Raw genomic sequence first — 21,628 nt, 5'->3', positions numbered from 1 at the left:
TCTCCAAAGCATAAATATAAATGTATATATATATATATATATATAAATATATATTTTCTTCAACCCGGCCTCTCCCTTTATTTTTAAACTAATATTTTCCCAAAAACCAAAACGACACATTTTTAACTTTTGATTATAAATAATGTCTTCTTTATTTTCTTCCTAACTTACAAGACCTATGATAAATGTATCCTTAATCTTATCCTCACATTCTTTTTCCACTTTAAAGTATTCTGTTTATATTTTTTTTTTTCCTACCAAAATACTTTTTAATATATTGTTTTTTTTTTTTTTCCTCGTCATAATAAATATTTGTAAATATATTTATAATAAATTTTAAAGTTCAATCAAAGGTTAAATCATATTTAAATTTACATTAAATATATCACTATTGATCTAGAAAGCAAGATAAGAAAAATATTTTTATTTTGATAAATGATATAAAATATTTTATCAAGAGACTGCTAATGTGGTTAAATTAATTTTAGAATATATAAAGATGATTTGTTAATGTTTACCCAATAAATCTAAAAAAGATAATTAATTTAAAAATTAAGTATTTTTTTTTGAAAAAAAAAACATTCTAAATATCTTATTTAATAAACTTATTTAAAAAAATATATTATTAAAAATTTTCTATACATTTTTAGTAATTTAAAGGAGAAAAAAAATTTTTAATTACTTCTTACTCATCATTTGTCTTAATATAAAAGTACTTTGATAAAAAAAAAATAATAAATGAAAAATCTAATATTATTTTTAATTAACTCCTCATCACCAAGTACATATAATTTTATTTTATCTTTCAATTATTGTGGTCCTCTATCATTAATCAAACCGCAAAAATATTGGTTTCTTTTATTTCTTGGTTAAAATGAATATATATAACTAATGATAATATAATGATGTTCGTGGTTTAAATTATAGATGTTTTATAATTAAAGACAAAAATATATTAACAAAGGTGTTAGTTATTATTTTTATAGTAGAAATGTTTTTAAATAGACATCTTTTTCCTGATTGTATTTTTATTAAAATTTTACAATTTTTTTTTTTTATTATTTACTTTTTTTTTTTTCCTTCTAGAATTACTGATAAAAATATTCTCTATATAATACTATATTTAAACGGCATAGGATACCAATAATGATGTACCAGCACCAGCCACATCCACATCCTCATCAACTTTCACAAAATACTGAAAATACATCTCCCTCCACAACTACATGGAATCCAGCTATTGTTGCTGCTGCAGCTGCAGTTAATATTGCAAGTTCTAGTTCAGGAAACATGACAAATGACGAAATTAGAGATAATACTGGTAATTCGTGTAAATTTAACTAATTAAAAAATAATAATTTTTTTTATAATAAATTTTTTTTTAGCGTCAATTTCATCACCATATTGGAATTCAAGTGGTATGAATAATAATTCAGGTATAAATACTACCTCCACAAATCACAATAACACTTCTTCCAATAATAATCTTATGAATAATAGTTCTCTGTCAAATGTTATGGATCCAATGAAGACATTTTATGATCCATCAAATTTTTTGTATTCCCAAAATTATATGAAAAATGTATTTGGGGCAGCTGCTGTCCAGTGGGCTTCTGATGCTGCTTCGAATGCCACAGCGTAAATTTATTATTATTATTATTTATTATATTATTTTTTTTAAATTATATTTTATAGATTCCAAGGATATAATCATAATTTCGGATCCTCAACATCCCAACATAATCCTTTTTCATCATCTCTTGGTATAGATACATGTTCATCATCACAACAATTATCAAATCAACCAGTATTTCCATGGATGAAGATGAATGGTAAGTTAGAAAATGAATTAATAAATGTTTTTTGACATTCACCATCATCAATAATGATTGTCTCTTGATGAAAAAAAAATGTTATCAACTATTTTTAAAGACAAATACCTTCATAAAGTGTAATATTACGCTGAGACTAAAAACTTGTTTATACAATGATACAAAATAACTTGAGAGAATTATATTATAATGTGATTTTGATCTCTCTGATTTATTACCAAAATTTTTTTTTTTTTTGAATCAAGCAAATATATATGTTACAGTACTCTTCAATCTTTTCACCATGATTTTATTCATTTAAAAAAAAAATTTTTTTTTAATTTTCATATATTAAGATAGTTGGAGAAAAAGACTCAAGATATAATATGCATATATATTAATTACTAAATATGTATCTAAATTATATACATACACACCACCTGGCATTGTATTAAAATATAGTAATATGTTAGAAAATAGACATTTCTAAAAGTAATATTTTATTATAAAATATGGATGTAGATGACTGAATAATTAATAGTAATGACAGGTTCTTTTGTTTAATTCACATGTAAATATTATATTCTTAAGAATTTTAAATAACAAATATTGTTAAAAATATTTTAAAAATGCCATTTACCTAAAAAAAAAATGTTATCACTTTTTATAGTAACATTTTTTTTTTTAAAAATTAATTATTTTTATATTTAATTTTCTTTTTTAAACTAATTTGTAATTCAACATTAAATGTATGCTAAATTAACATTTAAAACATACAAAGCACATTATAATTAAACTTTCTCCCTTTTTTTTCTCAACATATAGATCATCTTTTTATAATTACAGTAGCCATAAGAGGATTTATCTTTATCCATAATATTATTATTATTTAAATATTTCTGTTTTTAGAAAAACTCATTTGCACCTATCTGTTAATACAATACTTCTGTTTCCTTTAAACTTTCTGTTTTCTCAATACCCACTATCAAAACTTAATCTTCTTTTCATCACTTCAAAACTGTATACCTCATGTCAATGTTTTGCCAAGATGATTGACAACAAAAAAGAAAATAGTTGTAGTTATCTTGTCAATGTTTTGATAAATATATATGCCAACAACGTGTAATATATTACACAGTAACCTTTATCGGTACAGTTGTAATAAAAGTGCCAATTATTATATAGATGATTGTTTAGAAATAAATTTGTTAAATTGAGTGATATGACAAAAAATTATTACAAATTAATAATTTTAGGGAAAAAAAAAAATTAAAATGACACTTTTATTTATATAACAATTGATCTATATATAAAATAGACAAAATATTTCAGTCAATATAAAAATGACATTAAATATTATATAGAAGGACAAAAGATTTTCATGTTATATTACTAAATATTTCTATACATTTATTTTTTTTATTGTTATTATTTAAATTCAAACTACATAACATTTATTTTCATAAATATTCATACAACTGTCATTTATAAAAAAAAAGTCTTTAATTCTTTACAATAAATCATATAAATAGGGCAATTTGTTAGAATATTTTATTGATCATAACATAATATTTGCTTTTTAACATTCAATAACTTTTTAACAACTTAACTAATCAAATCTTTAATTAGTTTCCTCTCAATTTTATTGAATATAACAAAAAAATGATAGCATAATAAACAAATATTATATATGTAGAAATATATCAATTTTGAAACCACACCATCTATAATTACTCTTAAAATTTTCTTTACAATAACTTCACAATTGTGTGTCTTTTAGACAACATTATTTATCAAATAGCATTACATATCACTATGTCTCTGTGTTTCAATCTACATATATATAAAGCGGCATACTTCAAAAGAGAGAATATATTGAGGAAAAAGTAATATTAGCTTGGGAGTTTATAAAAAAAAGTATGATAAAAGTATTAAAATAATACTCTTGCTATTTTTAAATATATTAAAAAAAAAGGGATACACAAAAAGTAATAAAAGAAGTTTTAATATTTACTTATTTTTTATTTTTTAGTGGTTGGTTCAAAAGGAAATGAAAATAAAAGAACTCGGCAGACGTATTCTAGGAATCAGACATTAGAACTTGAAAAAGAATTTCATTTTAATAAATATTTGACAAGAAAAAGGAGACAAGAAATTTCAGAATCATTAGCATTAACAGAAAGACAAGTTAAAATTTGGTTTCAAAATAGAAGAATGAAACATAAAAAAGAAAGTAAAGGAGATGGATGTAATGGTAATGATTCTGGTGAAGAAGATTCCGGTAATGAGTAAAAAATAAGGCTTTCAAAAAATATCATATTTCAATTGTTTCTAAATATTGGAAAACGCCAAAACCGGTGTACAAAAAGTGTTAAATGTTTATTATCAAAAAAAGGACTATTTACTTTGTTTTTTTTTAAATTGAGAACTGATGATATATCTAATTTTGGTTATACAGATCTCTGTAATTTACTTACTACTTATATCCTATTATGAACAATATATTATTATAATGCCTTCTTCTAATACCATAAAATTTTTGGTGCTTTTTAAGTCATTGCTTATAATATATTTAAAAAAAAAATTTATTATTTTACAAAAAATATTTTATGGCTCCTTTATTCTTGAAGACTTTGTTCTTTGGAAATTTTTGTCTTTAAAGAAGATTGTCTTCAATAAAGCGCTTCAAACTTGTCGTTATTAATAACCAAACTTAGTTACCAACACTCTTCATTTCCCTTCCTGATTTTTTTGAATCACTTTTACACAGTAGAAACATTGACAGGATTCTTCCTAAAAAGCTTCATTTATATTTTGCGTTATTTTTGCTATATTTAACCTTTTTATTTCAAAAGAATATCATGCTTCAATAAGCAATCTAATGGAATCTTTTTTACTTTATGGAAAACTTCTATAATAAATGACAAATTAGTTGATAAAATATATTTTTTTTACATTACCTAAAAATGGCTAAATAATATAAAACGTAAAATGTATAAAAATGAATAATTTATTGGGTTGCAATTTATAATATCACAATAAATAATTTTTTACCTAAATATGAATTATTTTTATATCTAAATTTAGAGAATTTAGAATTATTAATTTTTGGAGAATCATTTTAAAAATGAATTATATTTTAATATGAATAATAAATCAAAATTTTAATATCGTAATTTTCAAAGAAACATATTAAAAATTTTTTAAATGAGATTTAGTTTTTTCATTTTTTTTAAACTTGTATACATTTTTTCAGAATGAGGATTCTTTTCTGAATCTTTAATATAATATACTCCAAAATATTCTCTATATATTATCAAAAACAGCGTGTTAATAACTTTATTTTGAAGAAAGTTATTTTTTTTTTTTTATCAGTTACTTTATTGAACTTTTCCTGTCAGGAGCAAAATCTCAAGAATCAAATTTTTTTCATCAAAATGACTTTTATTATTTTAGCTAGAAAATTTCTATGTAGTTTTTTTTTTCCCCGTTTTAAAAAATTATTTGTTTTCTAAATTTAAAAATTAATATATTAAAAAAAACAAAATTTATTCATAAAAATTAAGAAATTAACAAACAATAATTTATTTATATATTCTTATCATGACAAATAATGTTTATATCAAAACTGAAAAATAATCAAAAAATTGATATTTGCTTTTTGTAAAACTTCCTTTTATGAAAATAATTGTAAGCAAGTAATACAATTTTTCTGATATAAAAATGCAGTAGTAATCATTCTTTTATGGTAATAATAAATTCAGAATTCAATTTTATTTAAGGACGAAAAATTACAAAGATGGGATTTTTTTTGAGTAAATTTAAAAAAAAAACAAATTAATTAGTGTTTAATCATATGCTCTTTGATAATATTTTTCAGGATCAAAATATGATGTACAGACAATTCTATTGTCAAACTTTCTTCCAGTTATAGCAGCAACTGCCTTTTGGCATTCTGCTTTACTGGCATATTCTATAAAAACCTTACCAACCCCAGCCACATTTAATCCCTCTATAGGTCGTGGAATTTCAATTGAACGAATTTCACCATACTTAGAACATTCTTCTCTTATATCTTCCCTTATATCCTCATACTCTTCATCATCTTTAAGTTCCTCTTCAACTACCATATTAAGAAGACATAAAATTTCAGTTACTGGACCTGCACCTTGACTAAGATCAATTCCTGGTAATGGTGTACTTCCAGCACTATCAGATGTTGGATTCTTAGCACCTGTACAGGCTAATTGAACAATAATCTTTTTATCTTCTAATTCCATACCATTAAGACCAGCTATGGCTTGATCTGTAAGAACAGGATCAGCATACTCACAAAATGCATAACCCTTTGAAATCCCTGTTTTACCATCTTTTACAAGATTGAAAGATTTCAATGGTCCAAATGATTGCAAAAGTTCTTTAACCTGAAATATTAATAGTTAATAATATAAAATAAAAATAGTAAATCTGTTTATAAAGACCTTTATGATATATTTATACTCATTCACATATGTTTATGGAACTTCATCGTAGATAAAATACCTAAATAATTTGCGATAAAAAAAAATATATAAAGATAATATTGCATTGCCCACATTATGATATATAATCTAAAAGGCTAAAAAGGTATTAAAGATTATTAATAAAAACCCATACACCATTAAAAATAAACCATAAATTGAGCAAGTACCTAAATGTGAATGTTAAATTAATAAACAAATATCTCTAAAATCTTAAAAAAAATAAACAGCTGAAATATCACATTAATAAAAAAAAATAGATAATTGTTCTGAAATAATGAAAAAAATAAATGGTATCTTCCATTAATAATCGCTTTTATTAATTCTGTCCATAACAAGGAGCCAATAAAATGATCTAAAGAAACCTTATGATGTAGTTTAAATCTTACCTGTTCTCCTTCAAGAATAGTTGGTAATCCACCAATAAATAGTTTATGTGGTGAATCTTGTACAACGTTTGAAATTCCGTAATTTGTCATCATATCATTTCCTATAGGTTGATAATCCCTAGGTCTTCTAATTTTTAATTGTTGACCCATAAAATTAATACCATCAAATGCCATACCTGCAGTAGTCTCATCAATAGATCTAAATTCAATAAAAGCAAAATTTTTATCTAAATTTATCTGACATGCTAGAACAGGATTTCCTGGTGCTTGTGATAATCTACATAATGTCATTTGTTGATTAAAAAAATCTAGCATTGTTTGTTCATTACAACCAAATGGTATATTACCAACATAAAGACGTCTAGATTGACATGTTACTGATGGTCCAATAACAGGAACAGCAGATTGCATATTATTACGAGGTATCTGCCCATTAGCTTGTAATTCTTTATACTCTCTCGGAGTCATATGCTCATAACCTTTAGGTGGAACATCCCAAAATCTATTAATTCTTCTTGGTCTTGATTCTTTACCACTACGATCTTTTTCACGGCGATCATGACGAGAACGATCTTTATCCTTAGAACGACTACGTCTTCTTGATTTTTTTGGTGATTTTGAACGACTTTTTTCTCTTAAACGACTTCTACTTCTTGATGGACTTCTTTCTTTAGAACGATGTCTTTTACGATCTCTATCATCACGTCGAGATCTATCTTTTTTTTTATCACGTTCCTCAGAATCCCTTCGTTTTCTGTCACGTTCAGTCCTACTTCTTTCTTTTGTTCTTCTATCATCATTTTCACCATGACGTTCTTCTTTAATTTTGTGTCCATTGTTATCTAAAGGTGATGAAGAATTTTCTACAGCACCTTCCTTTATCTTAAAATTATTTTCACAATTCTCCTATACAAAAATTAAAATAACATAAAATAAAAATATTTTTTAAAACTTACATATACATTATTAAACTCTTCTTTTACATAATTATTATCTTCATTATAACAATCGTTCATTATCCTATTGCTAAAAAAAAATAATAAAAAATTAAAAATAAGATGTTAATGCTAAATATATTTTTAAATTGACCGATACTTAAAGTATAACACACTTATATCAACAATACTCCAAAAACGCACAACTCCTGAAACGATGTATTATATTCTTTGATAACAATAATCATAACTCTTTCAATTTATTCATTAATAAAATTTTGTCCTAGTTATCATATAAGTGGAGAATGAAATATGAAAAATGTTTTTTTATCTTTTAAATTTTTTATAAAAATTTCTAAAAATTAATTTTGAAGATAAAAATAAAATTTTTCAAATTAAATAACTTTTTCAAAAATTAATCTTTAAACAAATTCGAAAAAAAAACATTTAGAAAATTTTTTCTTTTTATTTTAGTTAAGTGTCATACTATTTCCATGTCCTTTTTTCTTCTATCTAATTCAGGTGACAATAAGAAATTAGTTATATTAATTATAATTTATTTTCTACTTTTTTAATTTATCATTTGTTATGAAGTTACTTTTTCAACACATTAAAGTAAAATAAATTATACATTTTTCTTTATGTTTTCTAAGGTTTTTGAATTTATAAAAAATTTAAAAAAAAACATACAATATTGTTTATACACGCTATTAGCATTAATAACAAGAAAAGATTATATTTCTTATATTTTTCAACAAAAAAAAAAAGAATTAAATTCAACGATATTAATTATACATAGTTTATTTGTTAAAATGTAAATAAAATTAAAAATTTAAGTTGATGTATCAATAAAAGGATTATCAATTTCCATCACACCAATTTCTGGCCCAAGAATTGTGATTGATGGACCTCTGGCAACAATTACACCAAGATGACGACTTTTTATAGTTGTCTCGTCATCATTTTCTGAACTTCTTAAATATTCAACAGTGTCATCAAGAACCATATTGAGTAAAGGATCGTAACCTTTTAAAACTCCAACAGCTAAAAAAAAATTGAATAAAATTAATTTAAAATAATTTCAAGTTACCTTCTCTACCTCCTTGAAACTTAATCCTAACTTTTTGATTCATATATTTTGAGAGATCCATAATAGATTCTTTTTTTTTATGTTTTGGTTCATCACCAGTCTAAAAATTTTATTAAAATTACATAAAATAAACTTACATTTTTTGTTGCCATTGTACTGAAATCAAAAAATTATTATTTACACAGTGAGTAGGAAAACAATTTATGTTCAAAAGGTATATCAACATTTCTCCAACTTTTTTATAAAGGCTTGTCGTTGAAAGACAAATGCCTTAGACAAATTAAAAATGATGTATTCTTGAAATGTATGTAAAAATCTTAATTATCATTTGTAGTCGTATGATTATTATATTCGTGCATAAAAGTTTCTATTATCTTATTTTGCAAAATAGTTTGGTATATAAAATTTTAAAATAATCAGCGTTTAATCAAATATTTTTAGAATTGCTTTAGAAATTCTTATTCTCGGTTGCTAATTGGAAATTAAATTTTAATTAACAGAAAAAAATAATATTTGACATGCTACGTTATTGTTCCAGGATATTATCAAAAAAACAATGTTTTTTAAGTAACGAAATTTCAAAAGCTTCTCTTTGGACAGCTGTTTGGCGTGATGCTGAAAATAGAGCAATTAACAATAGAAACAAAAATAGTTTTTCAAAACCAACTAGGCTGAGGAGGTACAGTACCGGTTGGGATGGAATTTCAGGACCGACATTTACAAATAAAGAAGAATCTAATAATGAAACTTCAAAAGATTTATCCAAATTTACTTTCGCAACACTTGCAATATCAACTTTAGGATACGTAAGATAATGTTTTCAAAGATTTTTTTAAATTTATTTCAGTTACTTTCAAGAACTGCTTCTGCAGAAAGTGTAAAAGATGAAGAAAAAGAACCAGCAAATATGTCACAAGCAGATTATACATTACTTTCAACAGAAAAGACAACTGATGATGATAATAAAGTAAAGGCTTCTTTTCCTAATCATATTCCTTTTCTTCTTATTGGAGGAGGAACAGCTTCATATTATGCTGCTTTAACTATAAGAGCTAAAATTCCAGATGCACATTGCCTTATTGTAACTGATGAAAAAACGACACCATATAATAGAACACCTTTATCTCGTGATGTTTGGTGGTATGGAGATGAAAAAACTCCACAATATTTATCTTATACAACACTTGCAGGAAAAAAACGACAAGTACCTTATGAATCAAATGGATTTTTTATTGATCCAAGTCAAATGCCTGAATTTGAACATGGAGCAGTTAGTATAATTAAAGGAAAAAAAGTTATTAAAATAGAACCAGAAAATCACAAAGCTATTCTAGATGATGGTACTGAGATAACTTATGAAAAATGTCTTATTGGAACAGGTTCAAAAGCAAAAGAATTAGATGTATTAAAAGGTGAGCAATTTAAAAATCATGTTACAACATTGAGAGGTGTTGAGGATTACAGAACAATTGCTAAGAAAATAGAAGAAGGTAAAAAAGATTTTGTTGTTATTGGTGGTGGCTTTTTGGGAACAGAACTTTCAGTATCATTACTAAGAAATAAATTACAAGATGATGATGGTAAATTAAAGATTACTCAAGTTTTTAGAGGCAAAGGTGTATTAAGAAAAGAACTACCGGAATATATGTCAAACTATACTGCAATGGAAATGAAAAAAATGGGTGTTAACATTATGGCAAGTAGAAATGTTACGGGAGGAGAAATATTAGATAATGGAAAAATAAAATTAAAGATAACAAATGATGATGGTTCACTAAATGAAATAGAGACAGATCACGTCATCGTTGCTATTGGTTCTGTACCAGATATAACATTAGGAAAAGATTCAGGATTTGAGGTTGATTCGGACATAGGGGGAATTTGTACAGATTCTGGAATGCGTTCTACACTTCATCCAGATGTATTTATAGCTGGAGATGTGTCATCTTTTTACGATCCAATATTTGGTCGAAGGCGCATTCAACATTGGGAGCATGCACAAATTTCTGGAAGATTAGCAGGTGAAAATATGGCTGGTGGATCTAAAACATATACACATCAAGGATCGTGGTATACAATTCTTTCTCCACATATTCATTATACTGGTGTAGGTAGAACAGATTCAAATTTGCCAACAGTATCAATTTTTGCACAAGAAGTAGATGATGAAAAGACAGATAGTGGTGATGATATCCAAAAAGCTGTTATCTTTTACACTGAAAATAAACGAATAGTAGGTGTTGTTTTATTGAATATTTTTAGTATAGGTGTAGAAGTTGCTAGAAGATTAATTATGGATAGACAAGAAATTGAAGATTTTGTTGAAATTTCTAAATTATTTGCATTTTATCCTGGACCAGACGAATTAGAAGAAGAAGAAGAATCTTTGAAAAAATAATTTTTAAGTTTAGAAAATTTATTATAAAATAGAAATTATTGTAGCTTGTATTTATTGTTATACTGTTAATAAACATTAAAAGATCTTTTTATATTTATTTGTTAAAAGTATAATTATTTAATGACAACACTATCATAAAAAATTTGATGATTTAAAATAAATTCTTATTTTGTTTATTCAAATTACTAACGTTTTTTTAATAATATATTAATCATAAAATTTATTATTAATATATATTCATTTCTTATTAAAAAATATAATTGTTTATTAAAATGAATAATACAACCGATCTTTTAAATAATGAAAAAAAGAAGAAAAAAAAGACAAAAAAGCGAAGTAAAACACAAAGTACTACAGAAGCAACAACTGAGGATAATTCAACAACAAAAAAAAAGCGTGGTAAAAGTAGAGATAAAATACATTTAGATGATCAGGGAAATTTTATTGAAGATGAAGGAAGAAAACGTCGAGGAAGTTATAGAAAATTAAAAAAAGCCTATGAAATTATGACAAAAAAAATAATTCATGATCCAAAATTAATTGGTGTATTACCTTCATTACCACTATTTTATCAACAAATTGTTGTTCCGGTAAGAGATAGACACAATTACAATGAACAAACAAAAACTGTTGGTTGGGATTTTAATGAAATATTAGCAAAACCATCCATTTTAGTTATTGGAAGCTCCAATGCCGGTAAAACATCTCTTATAAATTATTTACTTCGTGAAAAAAAAGGTTACCAATCACATTATGATGCTGTAAAAGATTTTAAATCATCTTTGACGCATCTTATCTATGATGAATCTCCAAAATTGATTCGTAATTCTGATACTGTAAACGCCAAATCATGGCCATTTCGTGAAATAACAAAGTTTAACAAAGAAAAAAATGGTTGTCAACTTCAGTTACTTCAAATAAAAAGTCCATTACTAAAAGAAATTACATTCATAGATTCACCACCTCTTACGGATGATTTGTTGCCTCCTCTTTATATGCTAGCATCTACTGGCTATTATCAATTATTGTCTAACTTGATTAGGAAAGTTGATTTGATATTTTTTGTAACAACTTCAAATGCATTTACTAGTTCTATTGATAAGGTATATTTTTTTATATTTTTATTAATATTATAATTATTTTAAGATTATTCCTTTATTAAGTCCATATATTTATAAGACAGTTTTTTGTCTTAATAAATCAGATCAATACAAAAATTTTGCTGATCTTACAAAAGATAGAAAAAAATTTAGTGATATTATTTTTAAATTAATTACTACAGGAGAACCAAAGATTCTGTGTACATATTTCAAAGGATATTTGTCAACTTCTGAAATAAGAAAATACGTTCATGATGATATGGAGACACTATTGTCAAGAATTAAAAAATTTCCAACTCAATATAAAGTGTCAAGACTTCTTTCATTGCAAATTCATATGTTGGAGACTATTCAAAATGCTTATATTCATAATGAAATTCGTAAGAGAGAAAAAAAAAGTTTAGTAAAAATATTATTAAATGAGGATAGAGATGAAATTAATAAAAATTTAGCTGATTTACCATATAGTGAGACTTTTTTAAAGAATTTTAATGATGATACTAGTAATGCTCTTGAAAAATGTAATTTAGCCAAAGTAAAAAATATGAAACCTGATGATATTGATGCTTTGAGAGCTTTCCTTATTAATGATTACCCTTACATTCAAAGTGTTGCAGAAGAAGAACCTGAAATTCATATTAAGTTTTTGCTTCCACTTTGTGATCCCAATAAAGATCCATCACTTACAGTTAATGACAAGAAGAAGGTTATAAAGGAAATTAAAATAGCAATTCCGACGAACGATGAAGATGAAGAAGAGGAAGAAGATGATGATGATGATTACTTTAAAAAAAATAGTGTATCTAAAACTACAGATACTGAAAAAAACATAAAAAAAGATAAAAAAAAACAAAAATTTATAACATTAGATAAAGCTACAATTGAAAATATGATCAAGGAAAAAAATTAATAGAATATCTATTTACAATTATCTTTCTATTCAAAGTAAATTATTAAACTGGCAAATGAAAACTTTGTATATGATTATTTTTATATTATTCTACTTTTGTAAACAGATTTTAAAGATAATTTAATAGTATAGTTTTTATTGTATAAAATTATAATTATGGTAAATTAACATTTAATAAACATAAAATGATTTGAATTAAAATTATACCACTACAGTAAACTTTTTATTGAAATAGATAAGATATATAAAAAGTTTGTATCATTAATTTTATATTAAAAATAAACGAACTTTATAGATATTTAAAATTAATTTGTTTCTTCTAATAATTATATTATTAAAATTATGATAAAAAAAATAAATTTTATCTTTAAATACATTTTATTTATTTTTTTAACACAATTATTTATTTTTAACAAAAATATGTTGAAAATTTTATATTCTAATTAATATTAAAATTATCTAACATCTGGTAAATTTCATATTATTAAATTAAATATATTAATATATCATTTTACTCTTCTTTAAACTTTTAAACTGAACAAATAAATGTGAGAGATGTAGCGTATATTATATACTCATTGATTTTATTTGCAGCCATCTGTCACTTAAGAGTTACCCATTCCTATCCCATATGGTCTAGTGGTTAGGATTCGTGGTTTTCACCCACGCGGCCCGGGTCCGATTCCCGGTATGGGAAATTTTTTGGCTTCAGAAGACTTCAATCTACAGATTCACACGTTAATTTTTCATATTATGTGTTTTTTTGCCATTTTTTCTACTTAAAACGTCATTTTATGTCTATTTTTTTGTTATTTTCTTTAAAATAATCTTTTGTAAATGATATGTTTATAAATTTAAAAAATATAAATTATTTATATACTATTACAATTTCATTTTTTTTATCAAAAAAAAGAAAATAATTATAATAAATTGTCAAGTTTTTTGTCTTTCTTATTATCAAATATTCACTTTTCTTGTAATATAATACAATTAATAGCTAAATGAAAGATGTTCTTCAAAATGCTTCACCTGTCAATGTATGATTAATAAACTAAACATTTTAAATTACTATTGAACAAATTCAGTAGGTATAAAAAATCAACAGCTGTCTTAATACAACAAAAAAATTATATTTGTAAAAAGATTTTATCAAAACTTGAAAATTACTAATAAAATTACATATTTTTTTTCCGTAAAATTTATAAACAATTTTAATTCAATGTTATAGAAACCATTAACTTTTAAAAAAACATTTAAAAAAAACTATACAATATTAAGATTAATATATTCTAATTTATTTAACATTCTGTATACAATAATTTTCATAATATACAATAAAGTAGTTTGTTATTATTATAAAATCCTCTTTTAATAATAGTTTCTAAACACCTGTATTCATTATGAAATATCAGTTTATCACTATAACTACAATGTCTTCTTCGAATCTAACTTTATTGTTGATATTCAGTTGTAAAAAAGAATTATGATAAAATTTTTATTTGTATATATCATAACACCAAACATTTGTTTACCAAAAAATTATATTTACAACATTTAAGTCTACAAGTATTTATTTATTTTTACATTATTTTTCTATTTTAAATTTAAAATATTACCATAGTTACTTTTTCAAACTTTGAATTGTCTAATAGAAAATATCATCGCCATCTTTTATTTTAAATAAACTGCAAGTTTTATATTAATAATAATATGACTCATATCTTTTGACATACAATTGATTTTATATCCATTTTCAATGTCAAACTCCCTCTCTCATATAGTGATACCCATTTTTTCTATTGATTGTTTTGTTACTTTTATTACTATAAAATATTTTCATAAATATCATACATAAAAATATATTTAGTTAAAGTTTTATATATCATATTATTTTGTAATTTTTTTTTATTTAGATTTTCTTTTTTTGAAAATGGTTGATGATACTTGCTACAAAGTTTGCCTCATTCTTTTGGCACTTTTTCTTCCCGTAAGTTTTGGAATATTACTAAAAATATTAATATTTTATTTTTAGCCTGTAGCTGTTTTGATAAAAGATGGAATTGGACTTCAATTTATACTAAATATTCTTCTTTTTATTTTTGGTGCATTACCAGGAATCGTCCACGCTATATGGGTCTGTTTTGTTCGTGTTCCAGAAGAAAATCAACTCCAAGGACCATGAAGAAGATGGAATATTTTATCTTTATCAATTTTAACTTCATTAACCTAATTTAATGACTAAAATTATCTTCTCTTTTTAATGAAATGTTCACTGTATTTTTAATAATAATAATAATAAATATTATAATTTAATTTATTATATTTCTGGTAAATAAAATCAACTACAACAATGTGATTTTAATCTTCTTAAACATATTATGTTAATGTTTTCTTTATCACGTTTTTTTTGTATAAAATGTATTGTACTTAGAAAAAAAGAATTTTTTATTTCTTTTTTTTTAAATACTTAGTTTTATTTAATTGAAAACATACTTTATTTAATTACTTTGTTTTTTATGTCTACTTTATTGTGCTTGATTTATAATATTTGAAACTAAAAGAAAGTAGAATTAAATAATATTTCTGATTCAATAGACACTTTATAGGGTAAAAGAGTAAAAATAATTTCAATAAATTAACCTATGTTCAAGATGTATCTTATTAAATAAATATATAAAAAAGAAATATTTTCAAGATATTTTTTAGTAAATTAAAAAGTTTCTTTTAACAATATAATATATGAATAAATATACTTGATAAATATGTTTTTACTTGTTATCTAATTCAGAATAAATATTAACAAAATAATTAAAAAATTTTTCTCAAATAATGTATATTTATCAATAAAAAAATTAATCATTTTTTATTTCTTTTTAACCGATTAGTAACTTTTTAAATTTTTATATTATTTTGAATAATTATTTTATAATAATAGTCAAAATTTGAAATTTATCATGAATTATATAAATGTTAAATAATACCTATCACTTTTTTCATTTTTTTTCACTTTAAAGATGGTAATCATTTTTATTAATTTTTTATTATTATATAATTTTATATTGACAAATCAAGAATATATTAAAATAATAAAATATCCTAAAATATTGTGGAAATTTGAAAAGGCAGTTGGATATGAAATATTTAATAGAAATTTGACAATTCAAGAAATTGATAAAAATAATTATATTGTTGAGTATGAGAAACATTTTGTTAAAAAGTTATCTTGTAATGTTTTATCAAATATAAATATTTCTCCTGAGTATCATAAATTGATAAAATATAAAAATTTTAGAAATCCAGAAACAGAAATATGTAGAAAATCTTTTAATGTTAATGGCAACATGAAAGGTAAATGTGAACGTGGTGGTTCAAGTGGGGAAAAATTTAATGAAATTATAGAAACATATAAAAAAAATTATTTAGTTTTCAAGTGCGAGGTAATTGTTTATGGTAATAGTGAAAATAAAAATCTTCAAACAGATAATTTTTCTATTTCTCTTACCATTCAACCTAAGGAAAAAGAAGTTTATGTTCATAAAAAAAATAGCACAGAAAATTTTTATATAAAATGTCATAAGAATCCTATAATAAAAGCTGGTAAACTTATAAAAATAATAATATTTAATAATAATCCTGGAGAAACAGAAAAGACAACATTATTTGACGATTATAATAATGGGCTTCAAGGTACAACAGAATATCTTGTAACAGATGAAGATATATGGATTGAAATATATTTTTTTCAACTAAAAAAAGAAATATTAGAAAATATTAAAGTAATATGTTATTATGAATATGAAAAATATCGAGATATAGGTAAAATTGAAATAACACATACTTTTGAAATAACAAATGTTGATGGAGTATCAATTGAAAATGATAAATGGGAATCTTTTAGACCAAAAGTTATTGAAGAAGTTAATTTTGAGTGTGATTTAATAGGAAAATATTATAGTATGAGATCTTCTATATGGTTAAAGCAATTATACGTTGATAAAGGTATTAAAGTTAAGGATCCACAATGGAAACAGGTTGCTAAACATGGGGATCCTGATTTTGTAAATTATATTTTTATATTATTATATTTAATTTTTTTTTCAGGAATTTTCAAGTACTAGATTAGTGACTAAAATAAGATTAAAAAAAGATTCAATGGAAGGAATGCCTAATAATGTTCACTCAGTATGGAGATTAGCATTTTTTACAAATGCTCAAGATGATATTCAATGCCTTCTAACTTTTGCTACTCCATTAACAGAAGGAAGTGATGAAAAAATCAATATTATTAAAAGTGTTAATGATTCTATGCCTGTTGAAATGTCTTGTGGAGAAATTAATAATTTACCTTTTAAATGGTACCATGAAGATAAATTAATTGAGGAAGAAAAAATTAATTCTGAAAATTCACCATACTCATCAATATCAAATAAATTAATATTAAAAGGATGCAATGAAATTACCATGGGATCTTATATGATATTTTCACAAAGTGATCCCTCAATTTTTTGTCATTTTTCTTATGAATGTGTAGACAAATATTATAGAATAGAAGATTTGGAAAAAATGTATAAAGATAAGATAAATTCATACAAAGATCCAAAAACTTTGTATAACACTAAATTTGAAGAATATGGAATTGATAAGAATGATGATCCATATTTAATATATAGACCATCTAACAAAATCAATGAAAAATGGTTATTCATTTGGAAGAATCCTTTAAATATCATTTCAATAATTATATACACAAAAATATATTTAGTTAATTATTATTTTTAAATACAATTTACCTAATTGTTTAACATCAAATAAAAGTGATCGTTTTTTCAAGTGATTTCGTTATGTAAAAATTATTTTTTAAAAATAAAATTCATTGAAATTTTAAAAATAGCAAGAAATGTATTTCACATAACAATATATATTAACAGGTTATGCTTAAAATATACATTTATACCACGTCAACATATCTAAACTAATCTTTACACTAACTTTAAGCTAAGTTTTTTTTTTTTTTTTATCATGATAGTCAGAATTTATTTTGATACACATATCTCACAGCTTAACATTATTGTAACATCTATCATCAAATATCAAATACATCAAACAATTAACATTTGATAAAAATAAAACAAGCAATGTTGTTGGGTGATGAAATAAATTATTATAAATATAAATGATTTTTATGATCAACAATCACAAGGTATCTTTTTTTTAACAACTTTCAATGGATACTAAAGTGGTGAGTCTTTTACTACTTACTGTAATCTTATTATTAACTAACAAAATTAACTCATCTCCTATTAACTCACAAACAGATCATTTTCCAATAAGTAAGTTTAATAAAATATCATTAATATTAATTATATTATATAGCATGTGCTAAAGATTCATTTTTCTGTGGAGATGGATTGTGTATTGAAAAGTCTTGGCAATGTGATGGTGAACATGATTGTATTGATGGAAGTGATGAAGTAAATTGTACCACATTAAATTCACCTGCAACATGTGATAGTGATAATGAATTTCATTGTTACAAACAAAAAGTATTAAAAATTGATGATCTAGCAAGAATATTTAGTGATGTAAATATATATAGAAGACTTGCATGTATTCCAAAAGAACTTAGATGTGATGGAGAATATAATTGTATACATGGTGAAGATGAAGATGGTTGTGAAGATAATATAACCTGTACTAATGGAAATTTTAAATGTTTAGAGAGTGGAGATGGAAAATCTACATGTGTACCAGATTCATGGAAATGTGATGGATCACAGGATTGTTTTGATGGTGCTGATGAAAATAATTGTTCAAAGAATGCTACTTGTTCCAGTAATCAATTTTTATGTGACAATGGACAATGTGTTTACAAAAGATGGGTCTGTGATGGAGAGAAGGACTGTAATGATGGAAGTGATGAAAATAACTGTAAAGATGATTGTAATCTTAGAACACATTTTAAATGTAAAAGTAATGGTCGTTGTTTACCACTAAATTTGCGTTGTGATGGTGATGCTGATTGTAGTGATCATTCTGATGAAAGTGACTGTAATTCTTTTAGTTCACATTTTTCAAAAAATTGTACTTCTGGTGAATTTAAATGTGATGGAGGTACACGATGTATCTCTGAAAATTGGAAATGTGATGGTGATGTCGATTGCCCAGATGGTAGTGATGAAAAAAATTGTATGGAACAAACATGTAATGATAATGAAATGAAATGTGACAATGTTTGTAGATTAAAATTATTATGGTGTGATGGGGTAGTTGATTGTAATGATGGAACAGATGAATCTAATTGTCCTCACATACCTAATAATATAACATGTGATATAACTACACAATATGAATGTCCAGGTACACCAAAAACTTGCATTGATTATGTTAATCTATGTATAGATGATATGTCATATAATAATTGCATAACTTCTGTTTGTAATAAAGAAATCCATTCTTGCAGAAAAGACTCACCAAATTGTGAATGCCGTGATACCAAATATAATGGATCAATTTGTTATTGCAAGAGTGGTTTTGAACTTCGTGGTGATATTTGTGCTGATATAAATGAATGTAGTACTGAAGGAATCTGTGATCAAATATGTTATAATTTACCAGGATCCTATAAATGTGACTGTTATCTTGGATTTAAACTTGTTCCAGTTGACAATAAAACAATCATTCCTCATAAATGTCGTGCTTCAGGATCAAATCCATTATTGCTACTAACAAACCGTGCTTCAATAAGACAGTATGATATGACAAAACACATCATCACTCCAGTCATTTCATCTTTAAAATCAGCTGTTGCAATGGATTATTGGCACAAGAATGGTATTATTATATGGTCTGATTTGATAGGTGAACGTATTATGGCATGTCAAATGGATCATATAGAACCAACTTATAATATTAATAAATGTAGTAGTGGAAATGGAACAATGCTTGTAAAAGGTGTTGTTAATGCTGATGGTCTTGCAATAGACTGGGTTCATGGTTTATTGTTTTGGACTGATTCATTTAGAAAACAAATCAGTGTTATTGATATTAAAACTCGTAAAAGTAGAGTTCTCTTCAATACATCTCTTGATGAACCTAGAGCTATTGCTGTTGATCCATCTGTAGGATTAATCTTTTGGACAGATTGGGGTAAACATGCTAAGATTGAACGTTCTGCAATGAATGGAAATTATAGGCAAGTTATTGCATCTGGAGAAAATATTAAATGGCCAAATGGTTTGGCTCTTGATTTATTGGAAAAAAAAGTTTATTTTGCTGATGCAAAAATTAAGTCAATATCTTCAATGAATTACTTTGGAAATGGTTTACGTACAGTTATTCATTCTCATGAAAAACTCAATCATCCCTTTTCTTTAGCTGTATTTGAAGAAAAGTTATATTGGACTGATTGGGATAAGGAAGGAATTGTTTCTGCTAACAAATTTAATGGAAACGATGTTTCAGAGGTTCTGGAACATGTATCTTCACCAATGACTGTGAGAATTTTCCATGAAACTGTCCAACCAGATCATCCAGATAAATGTAAGACACATAGATGTTCTGATCTTTGTCTGCCAAAGTGTCAATCTTTCTTTGTACCATATGGTGTAGAAACTGTTTTTGATGGATTAAGTTATTCATGTGTATGTAGTGAGGAGTCTACTCTTGTAAACGGAACATGTCAAGCTGATGTTGATTCTATTGTTAATTTTGTTGATAAACAAAATCAAGATGAAGCATTAATAAATGGAATGTTGGTATTTGTTGTACTTATTATTATTATATCTTTAATTGCAATTTCTTTGGTAAGTTTTTTAATTAATTTTAATTATAATCTTAATTTTGTACAGTATTTCTACTATTCATACGATCAACCTTCAAGAACAAAAATATTAAGATATAGTAATCCAATATACAAATCTACAACTGAGAGAAGATCTCAGGATATGGATGGACTTTTAAATCTAGGTGTTCTGGATACAACAAATAATTATTCAAACCCAATGGTTTCATTAACTGAGCACCAAAATAATCAATACAATATAAATAATCCAATGGCTTTTTCTAATCCTACATATGAAGCTAGATGAAAATCTATTATTTTTTTATAGTGAAAAGAAATTTTTAGTTAAATACTTTATTTTTATCAATATTTTGAAGAAATTGATATTTTTTTTGAATATTATCTTCTCGAAAAATATTTTGACTGTTAAGAAATTTTTACGTAGTTAGATAATTATCAAATATATAAGTGTACATTAAATTGATGATCCTAAATTCGATGCCATAAATAAATATATATATATCCATAAAATTGTTAACAAAAAATAAAATTTACATTGTAATATAGTCCATTTTTTTTATTAGAAAAAAAAAATATGATTATGAATACAAAATTTTTAAATCTTGTAGAAACTTAATGCTGATTAGAATATATCAGAAAAGAAACAGCAACTGTTTCTTAAAAATTTTATTACT

At 24.3% G+C, this 21,628-nt stretch overlaps 8 protein-coding genes across 8 annotated transcripts; 6 read left to right on the top strand and 2 right to left on the bottom strand.

Annotated features, from left to right (window-relative positions):
- Positions 1 to 1,146: 1,146 nt before the first annotated feature.
- SRAE_1000326000 (Homeotic protein antennapedia) lies at positions 1,147 to 4,103 on the top strand (the record flags this gene model as incomplete). The annotated part of the gene is made up of 4 exons (XM_024650430.1): positions 1,147 to 1,330; positions 1,386 to 1,638; positions 1,696 to 1,832; positions 3,844 to 4,103. 4 exons carry the CDS (start codon positions 1,147 to 1,149, stop codon positions 4,101 to 4,103), a joined length of 834 nt encoding a protein of 277 aa, XP_024504208.1.
- Positions 4,104 to 4,654: 551 nt separating this feature from the next.
- Positions 4,655 to 7,736, bottom strand: SRAE_1000325900 (Splicing factor U2AF 50 kDa subunit; the record flags this gene model as incomplete). The annotated part of the gene is made up of 5 exons (XM_024650428.1): positions 4,655 to 4,722; positions 4,772 to 4,781; positions 5,714 to 6,235; positions 6,721 to 7,626; positions 7,677 to 7,736. 5 exons carry the CDS (start codon positions 7,734 to 7,736, stop codon positions 4,655 to 4,657), a joined length of 1,566 nt encoding a protein of 521 aa, XP_024504207.1.
- Positions 7,737 to 8,487: 751 nt separating this feature from the next.
- On the bottom strand, positions 8,488 to 8,897 carry SRAE_1000325800 (U6 snRNA-associated Sm-like protein LSm7; the record flags this gene model as incomplete). The annotated part of the gene is made up of 3 exons (XM_024650427.1): positions 8,488 to 8,699; positions 8,746 to 8,845; positions 8,883 to 8,897. The coding sequence occupies 3 exons, from the start codon at positions 8,895 to 8,897 to the stop codon at positions 8,488 to 8,490; spliced, it is 327 nt and encodes a 108-aa protein (XP_024504206.1).
- Positions 8,898 to 9,083: 186 nt separating this feature from the next.
- SRAE_1000325700 (Putative apoptosis-inducing factor 1, mitochondrial) lies at positions 9,084 to 11,143 on the top strand (the record flags this gene model as incomplete). The annotated part of the gene is made up of 4 exons (XM_024650426.1): positions 9,084 to 9,140; positions 9,187 to 9,212; positions 9,284 to 9,551; positions 9,593 to 11,143. 4 exons carry the CDS (start codon positions 9,084 to 9,086, stop codon positions 11,141 to 11,143), a joined length of 1,902 nt encoding a protein of 633 aa, XP_024504205.1.
- Positions 11,144 to 11,415: 272 nt separating this feature from the next.
- Positions 11,416 to 13,153, top strand: SRAE_1000325600 (GTP binding domain and P-loop containing nucleoside triphosphate hydrolase domain-containing protein; the record flags this gene model as incomplete). Its single annotated transcript, XM_024650425.1, has 2 exons — positions 11,416 to 12,246; positions 12,290 to 13,153. The coding sequence occupies 2 exons, from the start codon at positions 11,416 to 11,418 to the stop codon at positions 13,151 to 13,153; spliced, it is 1,695 nt and encodes a 564-aa protein (XP_024504204.1).
- Positions 13,154 to 15,083: 1,930 nt separating this feature from the next.
- Positions 15,084 to 15,335, top strand: SRAE_1000325500 (Proteolipid membrane potential modulator family-containing protein; the record flags this gene model as incomplete). Its single annotated transcript, XM_024650424.1, has 2 exons — positions 15,084 to 15,140; positions 15,186 to 15,335. The coding sequence occupies 2 exons, from the start codon at positions 15,084 to 15,086 to the stop codon at positions 15,333 to 15,335; spliced, it is 207 nt and encodes a 68-aa protein (XP_024504203.1).
- An 832-nt stretch (positions 15,336 to 16,167) lies between these two features.
- SRAE_1000325400 (Hypothetical protein) lies at positions 16,168 to 17,932 on the top strand (the record flags this gene model as incomplete). Its single annotated transcript, XM_024650423.1, has 4 exons — positions 16,168 to 16,346; positions 16,446 to 16,750; positions 16,799 to 17,211; positions 17,255 to 17,932. 4 exons carry the CDS (start codon positions 16,168 to 16,170, stop codon positions 17,930 to 17,932), a joined length of 1,575 nt encoding a protein of 524 aa, XP_024504202.1.
- A 445-nt stretch (positions 17,933 to 18,377) lies between these two features.
- On the top strand, positions 18,378 to 21,240 carry SRAE_1000325300 (LDLR class B repeat and Epidermal growth factor-like domain and EGF-like calcium-binding domain and Low-density lipoprotein (LDL) receptor class A repeat and Six-bladed beta-propeller, TolB-like domain-containing protein; the record flags this gene model as incomplete). Its single annotated transcript, XM_024650422.1, has 3 exons — positions 18,378 to 18,483; positions 18,527 to 20,955; positions 21,001 to 21,240. The coding sequence occupies 3 exons, from the start codon at positions 18,378 to 18,380 to the stop codon at positions 21,238 to 21,240; spliced, it is 2,775 nt and encodes a 924-aa protein (XP_024504201.1).
- Between the last annotated feature and the right edge of the window lie 388 nt (positions 21,241 to 21,628).

The sequence above is a fragment of the Strongyloides ratti genome (genome assembly GCF_001040885.1).
Source record: "Strongyloides ratti genome assembly S_ratti_ED321, chromosome : 1".
Classification (NCBI taxonomy): Eukaryota; Metazoa; Nematoda; class Chromadorea; order Rhabditida; family Strongyloididae; genus Strongyloides; species Strongyloides ratti.
This window is presented reverse-complemented; position numbering and strand designations above follow the sequence as displayed.